Source organism: Phoca vitulina, unplaced genomic scaffold (assembly GCF_004348235.1).
Source record: "Phoca vitulina isolate PV1807 unplaced genomic scaffold, GSC_HSeal_1.0 scaffold17, whole genome shotgun sequence".
In the NCBI taxonomy this organism is placed as follows: Eukaryota; Metazoa; Chordata; class Mammalia; order Carnivora; family Phocidae; genus Phoca; species Phoca vitulina.
Window position 1 is genome coordinate 31,884,597 of NW_022589720.1, and position 23,043 is coordinate 31,907,639.

Consider the following 23,043-nt stretch of genomic DNA (forward strand, 5'->3'; position numbering starts at 1 on the left):
ATGTACTAAATTGTGTCTCCCCCAAAATTCATATGTTGAAACCCTAACCCTGGTCTCAGAATATGACAGTATTTAGAGATAGGGGCTTTAAAGAAATGACTGTTAAAATGAGACAGTTTTGGTAGGTCCTAATCCACCCTGACTCATGATATCCTTCTAACAGGAAATCTGGACACACAGAGAGACAACAGGGTACACGCAGGAAACCGTGTGAGGACACAGGGAGGAGGCAGCCATCTGCAAGCTAAGGAGTCCTCTCCTTAGGACTCATAAGGCACCAACCCTACTGAAACCTCAATCTCAAACTTTAAGCCTCCAGACTGTGAGAAAATATGTTGTTAAAGCCATTCAGTCTGTGGTATTTTGTTATGGAAACCCTTAGCAGATTAATACAATACTTCTTACTATTTCCAAGTTGAAAACTCAACATTGATATTTTAAACTTCTTATGTTTAAAACATTATTTTAAACAAAGAATTTTTCCTCATTATTCCAATCAAGCTTTCCCGCTTGATCTGGGATTTGGGATGGAGTTGAGCCTGCCCACCCTTTAAAAACCCTCAAGGATTATGAACCACTGCAGGTTTTTAAAGCAAGGAAGCAACAAGATAATTAAACTATCTTTCTAAAAGACAAAACACTCATTGCTTGCTCCTCACTTAATATTTGCTCTTGATGATATAACAATAAAAAGCATAGAATTTTAGAAACTAAAGAGAACTCTACAGATCATCAGGTCCAATGGTTTTCAACAATTCAACATTTTCCCCCCACCAGCTAACCAAGATAACGAGTGATGGGCTCTTCTACCCCACCATAACCCCGGCATTTGAGAGGGGCAGGGGATGGGGTAATTCCTCATTATTTTGAGTTTTTTTAAGCATTTGCTACTTTCCTTAAATGTTTTAATTAATAATATTAAATCCAAGGTTAGGTTATACAGATATTCCACATTTGGAGAAAAAAGTCTTTGTTAAGTAAGACTCCAAGAAAAGTATTTAAGTCAGAATATGTCTCAATCCTTTTCAAAAATACAATTTACCACCGAAGTTCACCTTCCATTTTGTCCAGATTCTTGAACCTGCACAATCCCTCTATAATACAAATCTTTCCAGCAAGTGAGCAAATGTGTAACTGCACCATAGTCTACCCTAACCCAAAGCACTGTCACAGAATCAAAAGTTTTTAAACTACTACAATGTAAATGGAATCTCTAAATTTTCTTATAACCTCCATTTGTATAGCTCAACTAATCTCAAAACCATCCATGGCTAAGAAATTACAGAAGTTTCCTGAAAGATAGCAGAGTAAGAATGCACTGGACATACTTCCATCAAAAACTCATTAAAATATACATTGATATTTTACATTGGGGGATCCAGAAAAAGCTATAATCGTAGCTGAAATGGACTGTGGAAATTAGAAGCACATTCTAGTTTCTCATAAGGCTTTCTCCAGTCTCCTGTATCAATCAGATGCGATTAAGAGCAGTCAACTTGACTGTTAAACCCCAATTCAGGAAGCATCTTCTTTCTTAGACCTAGTGTATTGATACCTGAACAAGTAGTAATCTCATCTGTCCCAACTACCCCCAAAATCTCCAAGCAATGGCTTAGTAGAAACCCTCTCATTAATTGCATAGCTGAAACAAGACTAGGACAGCCACAATACTGGACACTACTGGCAGACTCAGATTTGGAAAGAATATGAAAGCAGAATCCATTTGGGACTGAACTCCAATTCATCACAAATCAACCACAGTTCCCTCATATCCCACCCCGAATTTCAACCCCAATTAACTTTAAGTAACAACTGGGTCTTACTGAAACTCCAGATGTATATTCTATCATTAAATAAGGAACTGAAATAGGAGATTCAAAGCATTCTCTCAAATGCATTCATGTACTGGGCATCTACTATATGCCAGTAACACTGCCACAGAAAACAGTAGTAACCAAAAGCAACCTGGTCCCTGGGACCTTCCTGGCCTCTGAAGATGACCAAAATAACTGTAAAGTAAGAAAAACCAAAAAGTTTTAAAGTGCAAAAGACTAAAGCAAAAAGAATAGACATTAATAATGCTCATCCAAGAACTACATGAATGTTGTAGAAAAAATTAACTATCCCAAGGTGATAAGAAATACAGATGTTATGGAGCATCGGCTGGCTCAATCAGTAGAGCATGGGACTCTTGATCTCAGGGTTGTAAGTTTGAGCCCCACACTGGGTGCAGAGATTACTTAAAAATAAAATCTTTTAAATTAAAAAAAAGAAATATAGAAGTTACAAAATAAGAGCAGAGCAGGATGAATTTTACAACAGAACAATTAAAATGATTTAGAAAGCAGTACATTGCAGAAATGTGACCGAAAATTTTATGGAACACATACCAAAAATGAGGAAGAAATTAGCAAGAAAAAGAGGGATTGCCGGAGTCCAGCTCCAGCCGGGGTGGGTCTCTCGTAGGAAAGGACGGCGTCGGCGAATGAGGAGACACAGACACAGGGTCAGGTTGCAAGCATCTCCTCCTGACAACCTCGGAGGAACTTTATTTATATGTTAGGCTATTTTTGTTTTTCCAAATCTTAGATCATTTTCTGGATTACAGCCATAGCCTTCTTTCATTTTTCCTTTGTAATGATTAACATGACCTTTATTGATTTCTGCTTATTGGCTTTCGCTAAAACTAAAAAACAGTACGCAAAGAGAAAGGTGCTAGACAGAGCGTGACCGTCTTGTTATTTTGTTCTATAGAAACTAATTCTTCGTGGAATTAGTTTCATTATGATTGCTTAGATAGGCGTAACTAAGATGAGTAGTCACTTTATCATGAAACCCCAGAAATATTCCCACAATTATAAAGATTGCCATAAATAAAATGAAAAAGAATAGCAGGAGCCAGCCCAGAAATATTCCCACAATTATAAAGATTGCCATAAACAAAATGAAAGAGAATAGCAGGAGCCAGCTGTGGAGTCTCCTGTTTTCAGGATCATCCCCCATACTTGGACTTTGTCAAACAGCATGAGTAGCTTGGCTCGCGCCAAGGAATGGTGATAAAGAACAGAGAATCAAGTAAAATTCAACTCACGCACAAGAGAGAGTAGAGTATTATTCCACCTGTGAATAATAGAAGCCCCCTCCAAAAGAAAGCTAAATGAACAGAATGAAATCAATAACCAAACAATCAAGGTACAACTGAAGACTTTTTTCTAATACATGAACATTTCATCAAATTATAAATTAATTAGAAGAAACAGAGGCATATCTTCTTCAGTTTTGAAGCAATAGAAATCACAAAAGTATGACTGTATAAATAGTATTCAAACAAAAATTGAACAGTAGCAAGGGAGGGGAAGGTGTCATGACAGCCACTGTAACGAAATCAAATCCTCTCTCTCTCTCTCTCTCTCGCTCACACACACACACACACACAAACACACACACACACTACTACTAAGTAAATAACTAAGCAGGGTACATGATCAGTTTGTTTTTTTAAGGGAAAATTAGTGCACTAATTCCTTTTTCATGGCTGGTATACCAATAGAACATTTTAGGGAAATAAAAGGGCAACTGGTATCTTAGAATAGCATTAAGAGCAATATATTTTTTTAAAAATCTGTAGTTCCCTTACTCAGAATTTAACTTAGAATTAAGTAGATTTAAAAATGTGCATAATTATTGCGCACCTGGGTGGCTCAATCGGTTAAGCATCCCACTCTTGGTTTGGCTCAGGTCATGATCTCATGGGTCCTGAGATCGAGCCCCAGGTTGGGTTCCACACGGGAGTCTGCTTGAAGATTCTCTCCTCTGCCCCTCCCCCCACTCATTCTTTCTCTCTCTCTCAAATAAATCTTTTTTTTTTTATTTATTTGAGAGAGAGAGAGAGAGAGCACATGAGAGGGGGGAGGGTCGGAGGGAGAAGCAGACTCCCCGCTGAGCAGGGAGCCCGATGCGTCCCAGGATCATGACCTGAGCCAAAGGCAGTCACCCAACCAACTGAGCCACCCAGGCGCCCTAAATAAATCTTTTTTTTAAATGTGCATGATTGTTTTTATTATAGTGTCTTATTTAAGAACAAAGACGGCAAATAACCTAAATGACCAATTTCAGAGAACAGTTTAATACCTTGCTATTCCAACATAACAGACTTTCTCATAAGACTATAGAAAATGTTCTTATAAATATGAAAAGAGCACACAAAAATTATATATGCATTCTACATTTTCTAGCTACATCAAAAATATTTATATGACAATGATAATGTGCTAAAGTGAAAATAGTTATCCTACAGTGATTTTTTTCAAATTTTACTTACTGTTTTATATTCTTTACAATTAAAAAATCTGAAAGGGAAGAAAAAAAAAAAACAATGATAGGTGTTAGATTCACCTTTTTTAGAAATAGGGCTGAACGCCCCATTCCCCTTCTACATGAGAAGGCAATCTGTGTACAAAACACAGACCTGGGTTCTTTCCAGTATGAAGGTTGTTTACTTAATGTTTGACCTGGGCAAGTTAAATCACTTCAACCTTCTATTCATTTGTCTATAAAAATAAGAATACCACATACTCCATATAAGAGTGACTGTAAGGAATGCATGAATTAGGGTTTGTAAAGCACTTTTCATGGTATCTGCCATAGTAAATGCTTGATAAATAAATGGTGGCTATCACTATTTAGAGCTATTTATTTTCCACTGCTCCCAAATCTGCCCCATCCCTATTTAATCAGCCCTAAATTTTCTGCTTTAATCCACATATGGCCAATTATCTCAGCTCTTTGATTTGTCCTCCTTATCCACTTAGATTCAGTAGCATTCCTTTAAGCCCTAATAAGTGCTAAATAATAGCTATAATTTCTATGCATCTAGCTCCCATCCCCATAAGCTTCAATTCCACAACCTGCCCCATCCTCCCCCCTTCCATCACCACCAATCCTGAGATTTCTACCTTCCAAAGTTCAACCCTTCCTTGACTTTGGTTAATTTTCAACATATTATTGCTAAACATACACACTTAGCACCAAATCCTTGACAGTGATTTCACCTACTATCTAAAAACTACAGGAACACTTAGTCAGTCATACAAGAGCACAGAGCTAAAACACAGGCTAATCAGACTTGAGTTTAAATCAGATTATTTAAAAATATAAATCTACTTGATTTGTAACACGTAACATAATTAAGATACACAACTGTGTAGTTAATATTCATGACATACCCACTTTATGCCCAAACCTACTGATGCTCTAACTCTAACCAACCCTAGAAGACTGACATTATTAGTAACACTTTACAGGTAACTGAGGAACAGGAAGAGATCCCTGAGATCATGACTTGAGCCAAAATCAAGAGTCGGACACTTAACCGACTGAGCCACCTAGGTACCCCTATATAGTTTTGAAAAGAACAATAGACTGAACTGCCCCATACCAGTAAAAATTATTCTAAAAATTCATTCATTCATTTAAGAAATAGTTGAGCACTGCACCTACTATATGCCTGGCCCTGCTACTATGATCTTTATCCTATATGAGAAAATTAATTCAGTCTACTAAAAACCTGCCTCATATCAATTTCAGTGTTTTAAGACAAGATACCAAGAACACATTTTATTCATTCTACCAGATCAATTTAAAAGTTTCTCAAAAATTAGGGGCACCTGGATGGCTCAGTTGGTTAAGCGACTGCCTTCGGCTCAGGTCATCATCCCGGAGTTCTGGGATCAAGTTCCACATCGGGCTCCCGGCTCAGCAGGGAGCCTGCTTCTCCCTCTGACCCTCCCCCCTCTCATGCTGTTTCTCACTCTCTCTCTCTCTCTCTCTAATAAATAAATAAAATCTTTAAAAAAATAAATAGAAGTTTCTCAAAAATTAAAGCATTATAAGGGAGAAAACAAGAACATAAAACCAAAAGCATATAAAATGACAAGTGTAATGGATTGAATAGTGCCCCTGCACCCCAAATTCATGTCCACCAGAACCTAGAATGTGCTCTTATGTGGGAATAGGGTATTTGCATATGTAATCAGTTAAGGATCTGAAGTTCATGTAATCATCCTAGATTTAGAGTGGGCTCTAGATCTAATGAATGGTATCCTTTATAAGAAGAGGAGAGAGCACAGACACGCCCACAGGAAGCCATGGGAAGACATAGGCAGAGATTGGAGTTTTGCTACCACAAGCCAAGGAACACCAGGAGCCACCAAAAGCTGGAGAGGCAAGGAACAGACTCTCACCACGAACCCTCAGAGGGAGTGTAACCCTACAAATCCCTTGATTTGGGATTTTTTGGCCTCCAGAACTTGGGAGAGAATAAATTTCTGTTGTTTGAAGCCACCCAGTTTGTCATACTTTGTGATTGCAGCCCTAGAAAACAGTTTTTTTCTAAAATATGATATTCACCATTAAAATTAACAAAAGTAATCTTTTTTGAAAACCAGTTTTCTAATTTGCACTACAAATGCCCCAAGAATTCTTAAATGGAACACACTGTACATAATGACTGAGAACCAAGCAAATGTCCACCTGTATGAGTATCAGTTACTCCCCTGTGCCCTCACACAGTGACATCTGTGGGAGTTTGCTGGATAGGACTTCTTGCTCCTAGGTATTATGTTCCAGCTCCATAGTTTTCTGCTTTTTGGTGTTTTTTTTTTATTTTTTATTTTTTAAAGATTTTATTTATTTGACAGAGAGAGACACAGCGAGAGGGAACACAAGCAGGGGGAGTGGGAGAGGAAGAAGCAGGCTTCCCGCCAAGCAGGGAGCACAATGTGGGGCTCGATCCCAGGACCCTGAGATCATGACCTGAGCCGAAGGCAGACACTTAACGACTGAGCCACCCAGGTGCCCCAGTTTTCTGCTTTTTGAAGTTGTCTCACCCTCACAGCCTACTAGGAGTCAACTTTTACAGCCCCCTCTCCAATGTTCTAATTTGGGAATTCAAATTTTCTATGGGCTAGAAAAATCATAAAACTAAAATTATTACAATGAATTTTAAGAATTACGCTCTACGAAATACTAGGACTGAAGCCTCTACACAGAAAAAGACTTTGTAAGCAAGGAAGTCTGGGAAAGGATGTATGCTCTCCGTTTTGAAAACCCACTATGCATATTAACACAATAATGGCTCTGGATTGCCTGGTAAAGAAACCTATTAAACATTTTTAACCTGTCTTACTTGGATACAGACTTTTCCCTCCAAAGTTTTCAAGTAATGTCCTAACACTGATGGCTCAAATATTTTCTCTTTCAGAGTAGGCAATAGCCCTTCTGAGTATCATCTTTCTCCCTCTTTCTTCCCAGCAAAATCTTGGTAATTTAAAGCTATAATATGATAATCTGTTCTTTTCCTTAATTATAGGAACAGTTATTTTGCCTTGAACCCAATTACCAACAAACTTCAATATCCGAATTTCAGGAACATAATACTTTTGAAAATAGTGTTTTAGGGGCACCTGGGTGGCTCAGTCGTCAAGCGTCTGCCTTCGGCTCAGGTCATGATCCAAGGGTCCTGGGATCGAGCCCCACATCAGGCTCCCTGCTCCGCGGGAAGCCTGCTTCTCCCTCTCCCACTCCCCCTGCTTGTGTTCCCTCTCTTGCTGTGTCTCTCTCTCTCTCTCTCTCTGTGTCAAATAAATAAATAAACTATTTTTAAAAAAGAAAATAGTGTTTTATAGCTTGGAAAAAACACATTATCACATTTGAGCCTCACAACAAACCTATGATATAGGTAATTATGAGGCTCTAAGAGATTATGTAACTTGATGAAGTAAAGTTATTAAGTGATCAAGTTGGGATAGGCCTTCTGACTCCAAGTCTTATGACCTATCTACTCTACCCCACCAACAATATGCAGTAGAAAATTGCAGGGGGGGGGGGACCGGGCACAATATCAAACCTCAAACCCTGAACTGCTTTCTCAAAACTAAGCAGAGGGGGCGCCTGGGTGGCTCAGTCATTAAGCGTCTGCCTTCGGCTCAGGTCATGATCCCAGGGTCCTGGGATCGAGTCCCACATTGGGCTCCCTGCTCAGCGGGGAGCCTGCTTCTCCCTCTCCCACTCCCCCTGCTTGTGTTCCTGCTCTCGCTATGTCTCTCTGTCAAATAAATAAATAAAATCTTTAAAAAAAAAAAAAAAAAAAACTAAGCAGAGGATTCTCTACTGACTAAATTTAGTTGCAGCCAAATTAACTGCGGCTCCACAGAATCAATGAGTATCAAGTAGACCCTGTCAGGAATATGCATTAAGAGAACCAGCCCCCTTTCCAAAGCTCAAAATCTTACTCTGCAGACTGTCACTGTTTTACAGTAGTGCTAAGATACTGGGTTTTTAAAAAGATTTTATTTATTTATTTATTTGAGAGAGAGCAAGTGTGAGTGGGGGGAGGGGCAGAGAGAGAGGGAAAGAGTGAGTCCTAACCAGGCTCCACACACAGTGCGGAGCCCAATGTGCGGCTCCATCTCACAACCCTGAGATCATGACCTGAGCCAAAATCAAGAGTCCATCACTTAACCGACTAAGCTACCAATGCGCCCCATGATACTGTTTCTGAACAAAACGGAAGACAAGTATTTCTGCCACAGAAGACTTGTAGGTCACTCACAGCAAAGGTTACCAAAATTCACAATGTCTCCCTCACAAGAACATTGGATTAGTCAACTACTAGCTAACAACCTGTTATTGCTTTCCAAAAGGAACTTTGTCTCCCTGTAAGACACTGTAACAAATGCTCTTCTAATCAGATATATAATCATGAAGTGAAACAAGATCATACTGTGAAAGAGAAAATTTTAAATAGGAAAGAGGTGCCATAAAGAATTATCTCCTGAAGATACTCTGATCACCTATTTCATTCCCGCTCTAAAATTAAAAGAGTAGGGGTGCCTGGGTGGCTCAGTCGTTAAGCATCTACCTTCGGCTCAGGTCACGGTCCTGGGATCAAGCCCCGCGTCGGGCTCCCCGCTCTGCGGGAAGCCTGCTTCTCCCTCTCCCACTCCCCCCTGCTTGTGTTCCCTCTCTCACTGTGTCTCTCTCTGTCAAATAAATAAATAAAATCTTTAAGAAAAATAAATAAATTAATTAAATTAAAAGAGTAAAAAAAAATCTCACTCCGGGGTGCCTGGGGGGCTCAGTCTGTTAAGCACAGGACTCTTGATTTTGGCTCAGGTCATGATCTTGGGATTGTAAACTGAGCTGCAGGTTGGGCTCCATGCTTAGCCGTGCAGCCTGCTTAGGATTCTCTTTCCCTCTCCCTTTGCCCCTCCCCCCAACTTGTGCATTTTCTCTCTCTCTCTCTCAAATAAATAAATCTTAAAAAAAAAAAAAAATCCCACTTCTAGAAGTATAAGGGAAATACCTTAATCCTGGAGAAGGATGAGCTTTAAAAGCTATAGTGGAAATCTGAGAAAGGCAGGTTTTCTTAATGTAACATTTCAGGCATCCCAAAAGGCAAACCAAATACCCATGTTCCACCCACCACCAGCTTAAGCAATAAAACATCACAGATGCAAGTGAAGCTCTGTATTCCTCCTCCCAGATCCCTTTCTCCTTTATCTTCCCCTAGAGTATGAATCCATAAACAATACTGTAACAATGTTTTCCCTACATTTATTTCTACAAATTAGTTTTATATATTCTTTTGAATACATAATACCTGCACTGCACAATTAAACAACACAAAAAGATATACAGTGAAATGTCCCCCTGCTACCTAATTCCCCCACTCTGAACAACTAATGTAACTGTTTCATGCGTGTCTTTAAAGGGACGCTCCATATATATATGCAAGTAGTTACACTTAAATACCTTATTTGCCCCTATTTTTTATACACAAATGGTAGGTATACTATACACATTTGTTCTACTACCCCCTTATTCTTCCTCTTAAAAATACACCTTGGAAATTGCTTCTTAAATTATATATAGTCTCTTGTTCTTTTCTTTATGTTTGCAAGGTATATCATTGTATGGATAGCCATAATTTAACTACTGTCCTACTACAAAGGTTATTTCCAACCTTTTGTATTTATAAATAATATGGCAATGAATAACTCATTATTTCATACACACACAAGTATATCTATAAGATAAATTCCTAGAGGTTGAATTGCTGGGTTAACTTTAATAAATACTGTCACACTCTATAGAGGTGGCAACAATTTACTCTCACTAGCAATGTTTGGGTGTTTTTGTATGATTTTAAAATTTATATAAATAACATGACAGTACATGTTCTACTTCTTTGGTTTTTGTGGCCTAACCTTATAAACTTGAGATCTACCCATGCTGATATATACATATTTATATAACATATAGATTGTTTTCCTAAGTAAGCTCTATACCCAATGTGGGGGCTTGAACTCATGACCCAAGATCAAGAGTTGCATGCTCTACTGACTGAGCCAGCTAGGAACCCCCTCCTTAAAGAAATTTTTAAATAAAAAGACAAAGAGAGGGCGCCTGGGTGGCTCAGTTGGTTAAGCGACTGCCTTCGGCTCAGGTCATGATCCTGGAGTCCCGGGATCGAGTCCCGCATCGGGCTCCCTGCTCAGCAGGAAGTCTGCTTCTCCCTCTCCCGCCCCCCCGTCTTGTGCTCTCTCTCTCTCTCACTCTCTCTCTCAAATAAATAAAGAAAATCTTTAAAAAAAAAAAAAAAAAGACAAAGAGAATAGTCACCTATTTACCTGAAATTGCAGTTTTATGTAGAAAAATACTTACCAACTTAATAAATAGGTTGCATGTATAAACAACTTATTTGCTGAAGACCACCTACACCACTAAAAAAACCGTCTTCTCTTCTCTTGGAAAACTTAATAAAAACTGCCATTTTAATTTACTGCAATAGAAACATGACTCTCTTTTCATCCATGCTTTTATAATTGCTGTACCTGGGGAAAGGCACGTGGACCCTGCAAGGGAGGAGAGACTAACACCTTGATAACCAGGGGGGGGGAAAAAAGATAACTTGGGAATAATAAAAGATAATTCAAGCATAATCCCAAACCAACCCTAGTAGTCTGTTTAAACTTTCTCCTCACAATGGTATCACTAGGTTACCAAGTGACTTTTTTAGCCTGTAGTAGGAAACAAAATCATCACTGCGAATTTTTAATCGCCTTCACCCCCAAAATTAAATTTCTTCTAAGCATGTAAAATCATATTGGGAATTTTTCTGCATATCAATATCATATCTTCTATTAGATTCCTTTTCTATGTTAAATTTACCAATGTGTAACTAATTTTAAAAGCTCTATCTACTCCAAATTATCTCCATTGAAATATATGATTAATCATATCATTGATAAGAATTCTTGTCAAATTAAGGCTAAGTTACCAACATCACCACTGTAATAGTTGTTTTTGCCTGCTCACTGAGCAGCTATGTCCGCCTTTCTCCTAACAATTAATACCCATTCTGTATAGATATTTATCCTGTCTCTCCATACTAAATTCTTCAGAAAAAGATGCCCCCACCACACACACATTCAACAGTGGGCCATATTCCACCAAGGGTAATGCAATCTCCTTTGCTAGTACCTACTTAGGAACACAAGCCTAACCCAATTAGCACATGGCATCCCTGGCCCCAGGGACAGGATGAGCCAGTGACACTCATGAGAGGTATGCTGAAGCTTCCATGCTTTGGAGAAAGAACCACAGAAAGAGATGTTCTTGGCTAGGTTGAGTTGGATTTTCTATTACTGCACTTGGAGCAGAAAGCATCCCAACTGTTTAACAACTTAAAAATGCACTGGTTGAGGATTTTGACCAATATCAACTAATGTATTTGTGAACAAATTTAACCCTATCTATGAAACCTGTGATTCTTTGATGAATATTGGCTTTTCTATACTTTGGAGAGGTTGACTTTGACAGTATAATACTTCAAGAGAGGCACATGTGGAAGAACAAAGGTTAAGGAACAGCACTCACTGGAAGGATTCATGTCACAGCCACATCACAGATCAAATCCAGAAAATGAAAAATTTCTCCTGCTTTCCTATCTGCCATGCCAAAAGCCACCTAGCAAATAAGAAAATGAGACCTGACTTTGCACAGGTCTTTAATAGAATGATGAGCATCCTAATCCAAGCAGAACCCTGGGAGGAGTGAGGGTATCAAGACTGTCATCACTATTTTGGGGCACTATTGAACATTTCTTACAAATATTTGTAAAGCAGTTTGTAATTGCTAACAAGTAAAGAGACAACATAGCCAAAGATAAATAATTTTAAGGGCACAGAGACATCTTACTGACCTAATACAGACCCACCCTGATGGCTCTTATTACCCTATTCTGGCATTTGCTTCTTACTTTCTTACATTGTTGGCCTTGCTGATTTTCATAAGAAGGCTTAGGCAGTTGCTTCCCTGTGGGCTATACAGCAATTTTCCAGTTCTATGACTCAGAAAGAGCAAGAGAAGGAAGGGTTCTCCTCTTCCATCCCTAGATAAAATCAGAAAATGTTTATTTAGCTCCGGTAAAGCAAGGCTCAGTTAGTTAATTCACTGTACACTTTCACAACTTTTTTTCTTTCAAGTCAAATATTTACCAAGAGCTTAGTATATGCAAGTCATTGGTTATTATATATCCAAAGCCAATGCATGAATTATATTTATCAGTTCCATGCTTCCTTCCTCTACATCCCTAATAACAAAGTCAAATATTTTAAAGAAAAAAAATATTTAGGCCTCACAAAGTTTTCAATTAAACTTTTTGTGCCAGAATTGGTGGACTGGTGATCAAGTTTGTTATTTCCAGAATACTGTGCTGAAACACAAGGGTAAGAGATTCCACACTTTCCTTAAAGAAAAAAGTTCAAATGATGTGCACTAAATTATTAAAATATAAATATCCTGAGAAAATAAATGGAAACGAACTACATTAATGAGCTAATAAATACTATCTGGAGGCAACATCTGCACTACCTACCAGGTTTGGCACACAGAGTCTGCAAAACTGATAATTCAGAAACACTGAAGGCACGGAGTCTGCATTCAGAACATAAACCATGCATCGCAAATACGGACCAGTTTACATTCATTACCTGCTCCGAAAAAAATTTAGTCATCCTTCCCAACGAGATGGCCCTTTTTTTTAAATTCTAAGCTACCCCCAAAGTAAGCTTACTTTTGGGGGAAGGTGGGGGGGGGGACACATTTCACACCTGAGAACCAGCCCGGGCAGGTAAGTCGAGAACCTCCTAAAGAGGACGGAAATACGGACAATACTGAGGACTGCCAGGGAAGCGATGGGCTGGCCCTGAGACGAGCGAGCACAGCCCCAGCGAACAAGAGGCCCTCTCCCCAAGGCTCCGGGCCGAGACCCCGGCGCCCCCACCCAGCGCTGAGAGCAGCTGCGCGACCCTAGCCTGCCCCACCTGGGAAAGTTCGCACCGCCGCATCCCCGCCCCTCGCACTGGCAAGCCCCTCGGGCCGCGGCGCCGTCGCCATGGCGACCGGTCCCCACCCCCACCCGGCCGGGGAGGGTCGCGCCGCAGTCCCGCGGTGGCCTCTGACTCCGCTCCCGCTGGAGCCACGACGGGGGCTGCCGAGCCTGGGAGAGAAGGAACGCCGGGGCGGGGGAGGATGAAGAGGTGCGAAAGGCGGAAGTCGCCCGGATCGCGGGCTGGGGCCGAACCTTGCCCCAGGGGTCCTCACCCTTGACTTTGCCGAAGGTGCCGACCCCCAGCGTGTCCCCCAGGATGTAGTGGCCGATCTTCACCCGCCCGTCGTGTTTCTGCTTCTCGGCCGTCGCCATCTTTCTCCAGGAACTGAGTCTGCGCATGGCGCCGCGGGAGGGGGCGGAGGGGGCGGGCAGGGCCGCGCCGGGGGCGGGCAGGGAGGGGGTGGGGACGCGGGAGGGCAGCCGCGCCGCCGAGCCACCGCCCAGCGCCGCCCGCCGGGTCCCCGCCGCCGGCCGTGGCGCAGACGCTCCCCCTGGCGGGGCGGGCAGGGGTCGCTGGGAGAGCCACCGGTACCCCCCCTTCCTCGCGCTGCTTCGTTTCGGCCTGGGGCGCCCGCCCACCTGCGCGCCGAAGAGGGCAGCCCCTCGGCTGCCACTCTCCTCTGTGGCGGAGTTTCTGCCCGCAGTGATCTCCCCTAATCGTTACTCCTGGGGAGGGGTACCGCTCTCCTTGCGATTCCGAGGGGACAGTTGGGCACTGAGGAAGCCCACTCGGGTGAGGCAGTTGTGTGGCTGGTTACTAGTGCAGCGTGAATTGAATCATGGCAGGGGACACCGCCCTGTCACTGTTTTCTAACCTTTTCATTTTCCCTGCGCGGATGGAATCTAAAAGCCACTGAGAGTTGTCACTTGCATCTTCGATGGAGTTTCCCCTTTTTCCACCCATCCCCCCTTGCTCTTTGTTGTTGTTGTTGTTGTTGTTGTTGTTACTTGGAACCAGTAAGTTGCTATTGGTCACCTCGACAGCTCAAGCAGCGTTGTCGGGCTTTCCTCCTTATGGATGCTTTTCTGAAATGTCCTTCCCAAGCAAGCTCTGTTGGAAGGAGCAGTTTGGGAATATTGTGAACGTACGTGTGCTCAGGAATGGGATATTACAGACATAGGAATTAATATTTTTAGATTACCGATAAAATGTAGACTTTGAACTGAAAACAAGGCTTATATTTGCAAACACCAAGTCAATCGACAAATATTTATTGTACTTGAAATGAGTAAAATTTAGTCTATTATCTATACAAATGGGATGTGCCGTATTACAGGGGAAGTAGAGAAAGTATGATTATTTGTATTAAATTTTTAAGCCAGTTCACTACTTAGTTGTATTCCGCTGACATGGGCAAAATGAAGTGTACAAAAAAACAAGATATGATTTCAATTTTGCAGTGTCATAGCATTTGGGCCAGTGTCAATGGGCAAAGAGTTGAACTCTTCGTGACTCAGTCGTTAAGCGTCTGCCTTCCGCTCAGGTCATGGTCCCCAGGGTCCTGGGATTGAGCCCAGCATCGGGCTCCCTGCTCCACGGGAAGCCTGCTTCTCCCTCTCCCACTCCCACTATGAGCTCCTCAAGGGTAGGGACCATGAATCTTCATTTTGTATTTATCCACAGTGTCTGGCAGTGTTTGAAGAAAGAAAGGAGTGAGAGTTTGGGGATGTATCAATGGGAGAATGAAAGGAAGACAGGGTGGAAGAAAATGTGACAAACTTTTTTTTTTTAAGATTTTTATTTATTTATTTATTTGACAGAGAAAGACACAGCGAGAGAGGGAACATAAGCAGGGGGAGTGGGAGAGGCAGGCTTCCCTCCGAGCACTCCCCCTGCTTGTGTTTCCTCTCTCGCTCTCTCTGTCAAATAAATAAATAAATAAAATCTTTAAAAAAAAAATAAAGTTAAAAAATATATATATATATGTAAGACTAAAAATGTTATCCTCTTTGTTCCTAAGCAAAGTTACCCAGCTCCTCTGATTTTTAGATACTTTCTGTTTATGAAATCAAAGTAACATGCATTAAGTACTGCTTTGTTCCAAGTAAGGCACTGCAAGAGAGGCAAAAGCTTGAGCTTAGAATTACAACAGTTACAACTAGCCTTGGATAATCAGTTGCTATTGTATTATGGACTGCACATAGTCTGAAGGACCATGAAGTTAAGAAGTCTTTGATTACTGACACATTTGGGGGTTGGGCAGTGGTTACTGTTTTAATTTTTGCTCTCTGGTTTCTTGACCTTTACTTGTTTACCTTGTGAGTTTCTGCAGCCCAGACATTTTAGAACTCTACAAAGCAGAAATAGCTTACTGGATTCTCTTAGAAAAAAAAAAAAGTACCTTACTGTGAAGTATCATCTTAAATTACTTTACTTTATTTTAAATTTGCATCATGTCTAGAGTTTGACCTGGGAAAGTTCTGTTATTTCTTTTAACCTAAAAGAAAAAAGTCATAAGGTACCTCAGCCCTGCGTGGTTAAGCCACAGAGCATCTTACAAAGGAGCAAACTGAAGCTGAATTTTACAAACCAATTGCCAAGCTCTTCATGAGCTTCATGAAACTATGAAAACCCAATTAAGAAAATAATATAAAGTTTTTTTAACCGAAACATCAGTTTGTTTCTGTTCTAATATTTTAGATTATAGTTTTATTTAATACATATTCATTAATTGCCACTATTCACTCAAAAGCATTGTTGGGGAAATAAAACCTAGAATCTTAGATCAAAGGATTGAGTAGGAACTTAGAGGTCACCTTATTTGGTCTTCCAATATCTCTGTTTAAGCAGCTTTTATTGCTGTTTTTTTTTTTTTCTTATGATGAGTTAAAAACTGAATTCAAGGGGCGCCTGGGTGGCTCAGTCGTTAAGCGTCTGCCTTCAGCTCAGGTCATGATCCCAGGGTCCTGGGATCGAGCCCCGCATTGGGCTCCCTGCTCGGCAGGAGGCCTGCTTCTCCCTCTCCCACTCTCCCTGCTTGTGTTCCCTCTCTCGCTGTCTCTCTCTCTGTCAAATGATTAAATAAAATCTTAAAAAAAAAAAAAACTGAATTCAATTAACAGCTTCTAAGAAGGTAAATGATAAGCTTCCTTTAATCCTTTGCTTTTTCTCTATCCTTCATTCCTTTTAAAAAGTTTTGTCAGGGGAGCCTGGGTGGCTCAGTCGTTAAGCGTCTGCCTTTGGCTCAGGTCATAATCCTAGTGTCCTGGGATCGAGCCCTGCATCGAGGCCCGCATCGGGCTCCCTGCTTGGAGGGAAGCCTGCCTCTCCCACTCCCCCTGCTTGTGTTCCCTCTCTCGCTGTGTCTGTCAAATAAATAAATAAATAAAATCTTTTAAAAAAAAAGTTTCTGTCACATTTTCTTCCACCCTGTCTTCCTTTCATTCTCCCATTGATACATCCCCAAACCCTCACTCCTTTCTTTCTTCAAGCACTGCCAGACACTGTGGATAAATACAAAATGAAGATTCATGGTCCCTACCCTTGAGGAGCTCATAGTCTAGGGTGACAGTTCTCTATATTCCTCCCACCCAGGATAGATAGTTTTCACATGCTCAACACTCTCCCACGGTAGAAGTGAAGATAAGGCAAATTGATTTACACCCAGATTCCAGACCCATCAGTTGTAACCCTACCCCCATCTCAAGCAAAGTATATTGGAATGTAAGTGGGCAGGAGTGACTTTACAGAAGCAACCTTGATTTCACACTAATTTAGGAGGGAGGGAAAGGTAAATTGTTTTCAGATTTCAGTACTTCAACTTTTATTAGTACAACTAAGTCACAGTACATCTCAGTACGGGTGAAGACATATCACAGGGACCCAACACCCTGATGGAGAACTTCCGGTCTCAGGAGGACGCTAAGTGACTGTCAGCTGTTTCCTCTGTGGCCCTTCAGAGAGTCTATGGGAGCTGTGCATCCTCTTGGTCTTTTCTTGTTAAGCCATCACAGTGTTAGTAAAGTGTACACTGTCAGGTGGGTATTATACTTCTTCGATCTCTTTCTCTAAATATAGTGGCCAGAACTAAAAATGCTAAGTACTACACTTCTGTTAATGCAGCCTAATATGTCCTTAGCTTAGTTGTAGTTACACTGTAACTAATACTCAATATTTATTAAACAACAAGTAGTATTAGTTTGCTAGACTCTGAGGACTCAAAAAACGAACATGGTACCGCCTTCAACATGGCAAAGCAATGTGATAGGTGCTACAATAAAAACATATATGGTCCTTTTTGTTTTAAGATTTTATTTTTAAGTACTCTCTACGCCCAACATGGGGCTCAAACTCACAACCCCAAAATCAAGAGACACATGCTCCACCAACTGAGCCAGCCAGGAACCCCCTATATATGTCCTTTGAAAACGGTTTCAGGAAGGGAAGGCACAACCTTTATCTGTGGAGGTCCATAAAGGCTTCAACTTGAATATATTTAGGGGAATAGTAAGGGGTATTGCACTGTACTCAAAGAAGGATGGCATGGGGAAACTTGGGGAACAAGGCATCCCAGGTAGAGGGAAGAGCATATGCAAAATCACAGAGGGAAAGAAGCTTTTGGCTTTTCAGGGAAGAACAAACTAGTTACAGGGGATGAAATCTGGATGTACAGAGGGACTTGTTAGAAGAAACAAGAGAAACAGGAGTAAATCCTGAAAAGCCTCATATGTACTTCTCAATTTGGACGTTATAGAGTGATGAGCCACAGAAGACGTGAAGTAGATGCATTTTAGAATTACTTTCTTTCCCAAAGAAACTGATGGCTATGGGTGCCTTTGGTAAGGGAAAAGAGTGATCAAGAAGTCAGGTGCAAGGGGCAGGATTTCCCTGTGTACCTTCTTAACTTTTTGGTTTTGCACCTTATGCATGCATATATTATAGAGTCAAAAACTCTTTAACTGTTAGAAAAAAATTTTAAACTCTGAATTCAGTGTGGAGGATGGATTGGAAAACGGCAAGACCAAAGTGGTGATAAAAAACAGGAGATCTGGTGAAGAAATGAGACAGGCACTATGTATGCAGAGGAAAAGCTTAAGACAAAGACATGGAATTAGCAACGTACAGAGATTGGTGTGGACAGAGAGGGTGTGGAAGAAATCTTAGTTACCTCTCTACCTCTGGAGGGATTATTGGGGGGATGGGGAAGAGAGATTCATGGAAATAATGAATTTTATTTGTAACATTAGGGCATCTAAGGGACATTCAGGTAAAGATATCCAGGATGATACTGGTAATACACGTCTGTTACTCCAAAGAAAGGTAAAAGAATGAGATCTCTCCAGTTCATAGAATTAAAGGATCCAAGGACAGAAGACTTACTTAGAGAATATGGATAATTAGAAGGGTCCAGAAGAAATATAAGTCTATGGAAGAGACAGAAAAAAGAGCAGTCAATTTATATTAGAAGCTCCCAAGAAGTTACAGTGATTAAAATTAGTCTGTGGATGATTGTCCCTGTTTAACTGGAGTAGATGATTCCTAATTAGAAACTTTTTAGGCAAAAATGTTTAGAACCCTCTCATGACAAATTTTAAGCTCCAATTACCCTTATAGATATGGGCACAGAACTGTTTTCTAGGGAAAATCTTAGCACTGTTTGTGAGGACTCCCTTGGCCTATCTCTATGTGCAGGTGGTTGGTTGATCCTGGTTGGCTTACTATTAATGAGAAAACGTCAACCCTGCCCTCCTCCCAGTTGATTCTCTGAGTATCAGGCATGTGGATCTATCCATGATCAGCAGCAGAAAGTGTATTCATTCACCAAAAAATGTGAATCTAAACTTTGCTGCCCTGTTCTTATCAGCTAAAGGAAATAATATCCTTGAGACTATAAGGGAGAGACTAGTAATTGAACTGTCCTGTTTCTGGTTGCTATTAGATTTGCTTTTACTCAATTTGGTAATAAAAGGAGCTGATAAATACTCAGGTACCTTGAATGAGCTAATAATTTGTCTCTCTATTCAGACTAGTTGTTTTGTTCCCTTCAAAACAATATTCTTTAAAAACTCGTTCAACATTGGGGTGCCTGGCTGGCTCAGTCAGAAGAGCGTGCAGCTCTTGATCTCTGGGTCATGAGTTTGAGCCCCATGTTGAGTGTAGAGATTACTTAAAAAAATAAAATCTTTAAAAAAATTTTTTTGTTTGACATTTATCTAAGTGGAAAGGCACAGAATAGAGGATTGCTAGAGCAGTGTCCCGGGGAGCAAAGACCCTGTTGTTACCAAACCCTCATTTCTTAGACAGCAGTCAACAGTCCATCTAAGCACGCGTTCTGGAGCAGGCGAGCTCTTATCCCACCCCAAGTGATTTAGCAAAGTGGTTCTTTTTTACCACCACTTTCCAGGAAGAGTTCAGGTAAATAAAAATTTGAGTGATATTTTGGCACCCCAGAGATGTGTAGTACCCCTTACAGAGTGACTCCTATGCAGTGGCCTGGCTTAGCTCCCTCTGGGCTTGCACTGCCATCCTGTCCTCGGAGCAGGGGTGTATTGTAAGAATGGACGAGATGCTGTAAGAAACAGATGTGCAAACCCTCTTCACTTCAGCTCTCCCAAATTTACAGCCTGCCTCTAACAAAGATGTAGTTACTGAAGGTCTGTTCTTTAGTGTTCTAACCTTATCCCTGGGTTTATCATATTTTCCTTCCCCTAAATTCCTTATTCCTCCATTATTTGTTATTTACTTTAAGGTAAATATTACTCTTTGAGGTTCCCAGATGCTTTTTATTTTCTTTTTCTCTTTTTTCTTTTTTTTGAGAAAGCGCGAGTGAGGGGAGGGGCAGAGGGAGAAAGAGAGAATCTCAAGCAGGCTCCATGATCAGTGTGGAGTCTGACATGGGGCTCGATCCCAGAACCCTGAGATCATGACCTGAGCCGAAATGAGGAGTTGGACGCTTAGCCTACTGAGCCACCCAGGTGCCCCCCAAGATGCTTTTTTTAATAGATTTTATTTTTTAGAACAGCTTTAGCTTTACAGAAAAAATGCGAAGATAGTACAGAGTTCTCATATACTCCATAGCCAGTTTCTACTATTATCAACACCTTACATTCTTTTTTTTTTTTAAGATTGTATTTATTTATTTTAGAGAGAGCAAGAGTGAGAGAGATCACAGAGGGAGAGGGAGAAGCAAACTCCCCGCTGAGCAGAGAACCCAATTCAGGGCTTGATCCCAGGGCCCTGAGATCATGACCTGAGTGGAAGGCAGACGCTTAAATGACTGAGCCACCCAGGTGCCCCAACACCTTACATTCTGTGGTACATTTGTAACAATCAATGAGCCAATATTGATATATTATCATTAACTAAACTCCACACTTCATTCCAATATCTTTAATTTTTACCTAATGTCCTTTTTCTGTTCCAGGACCACATTACATTTAGTTATCTTGTCCCTGTAGGATCTTCTTGGCTGTGACAATTTCTCAGGTAATCCTGGTTTGATGACCTCGACGGTATTGAGGTGTATTGGTCAGATATTTTGTAGAATGCCTTCCTTTCAGAATTTGGTTTTTCTCATGGCTAGACTGATGTTATGGGTTTGGGAGGAAGAACACAGACAATGGTCCATTTTAATCACATCATATCAAGGGTTCATACTGTCCATATGGTTTGTCACTGTTGATGTTGACCTTAATTACCTGTCAAAGGTTGTGTTTGTCAGGTTTTTCTACTGTGAAGTTACTCTCTTTTTCTTTCTTTCCAAACTGCACTCCTTTCTGTATTCTTTGGAAGGGAATCACTAACCAGAGCCCACACTTAGGTATTGGAGAGTTATGCTCCCCCTCCTTTAGGGTGTGCTAGCCACATAAATTATTTGTCATTCTTCACAGGAGATTTGCCTCTTCTCTCCCATTTATTCATTTATTCCATCATTTATAGCAGTGTGGACTCATAAATAGTTATTTTATAACTGGGTTATAATCCAATACTCCCTTCATTTTTTTGCTCAAATTGTTTCAGCTTTGATCAGTGGGTGCTTTTTCAGTTAGCTCCCGTATCCTTTTGACATACCTCCATCAATGTCGTTTTTATTGGTTTTTTGTTTAGCACTTTCTTACTTTCTGGCATTACAAGATCTTCCAGGCTCATCTTGTATATTTCCTGCCCCAGGGTTAGGATCAGCCATTTCTCCAAGGTATCCTGGTTACTTTTATTGGAGAATGGTATTAGAACCCAAGATTTGGTGTTTGGAGTGTCATTACTTCTAGACCCTCTCGGCTGACAGAGCAAGGAAATATATGTGTATATGCTAACCAATAAATGTACCCATATCTCTAAATATTTCTTTTTTTTAAGATTTAGTTATTTATTTGAGAGAGAGAGAGAGCAAAAGGGGGGGTCAGAGGGAGAAGCAGACTCCCCGCCAAGCAGGGAGCCTGATACGGGACTCGATCCAGGGACTCTAGGATCATGACCTATGCCGAAGGCAGTCGCTTAACCAACTGAGCCACCCAAGCACCCCTAAATATTTCTATATGTAGAACTGCCCCTATCTATAATAAGATAAACATGATTGCATACAACCGACTCTAATCCATTACTACATAGGTTATCCTAGTCTCTTCCCTTTGCTTACTTGTAAACTCCCACTCCAACAGCGAGACACCTAGCTTCCATTATCTACAATCATTTACTTAATTGCTCAGGGTAATGTATATATTTATGGAAGTATCAGAATTGTTAACCCTACTCCTCTGGATAACAGCTGTATCAACTTGAGTCCAGTGCTTGTGTGCAGTTCCTTTTGTCTTTAGTCTTATAGACTCCCCCTCATCTCCAAGTGCTAATCTGGACTCCACCATTTCCTTAGGTAAGCACCTTTGCCCTTCACTCTCCTCAGTGAGGCCGTTTTATACAGGGATAATACCAATGGGTTTTGTTGTCACAATCTGCACTCCATCCTGGGATGCCCCAACCTTTGTTTTAATCTCCTATGCACCTTGTTGATGAGGGAGGAATTCACTCCCTAAGGTTATGCAGATGGTCAAACCGCAGAACACCCAACACAGGACAGATGTATCAACAGCAGTCTATTGGTCACATATACTCACAACCTAGGGGAAGGGGGCACAACATAGCACTCAGGGCCACACAGGGGTTGCACTCAGGAACAGAATGAACAACCAGTGGCTTCGGAAGGCAGGCTTTGTAGTATCAATAGGGTGGGGTGCCTCCTGGTTCCTGTGAAGAATGTGATTAGTTATTTGAATAATTCTACAAGCTGACAGGGTTCTGAACCCACTACTCGGGGATTAGCACTACCTGTGCCTGGCCTTTTGGTAAGAAGGGTTGTTTGGCTACAGAAACTTATCTATGTGAATGGATAAAGAAGATGTGGTATATAAATACAGTGGAATATTATGTAGCCATCAAAAGGAAAGAAATCTTGCCATTTGCAACGACGTAGATGGAATTGGAGGGTATTATGCTGAGCGAAATAAGCCAATCAGAGAAAGACATGTATCATATGACCTCACTGATATGAGGAATTCTTAATCTCAGGAAACAAACTGGGGGTTACTGGAGTGGTGGGGGGTGGAAGGGATGGGGTGGCTGGGTGATGGACATTGGGGAGGGTATGTGCTAC

General features: G+C 41.0%; 1 protein-coding gene across 3 annotated transcripts in view; it reads right to left on the bottom strand.

Annotated features, from left to right (window-relative positions):
• Window positions 1-13,800, bottom strand: part of PRKAA1 (protein kinase AMP-activated catalytic subunit alpha 1) — a 33,702-nt gene extending 19,902 nt beyond the window's left edge. For 2 of the 3 annotated variants that reach the window (XM_032415292.1, XM_032415294.1), the window contains exon 1: window positions 13,669-13,800. In XM_032415292.1, the coding sequence (XP_032271183.1) occupies window positions 13,669-13,795 (127 nt within the window). In that variant the 5' untranslated portion in view covers window positions 13,796-13,800. Of the gene's footprint in view, window positions 1-12,330; window positions 12,455-13,668 lie in introns of all 3 variants that reach the window. The other variant, XM_032415293.1, reaches the window with a different exon arrangement.
• Window positions 13,801-23,043: the final 9,243 nt, after the last annotated feature.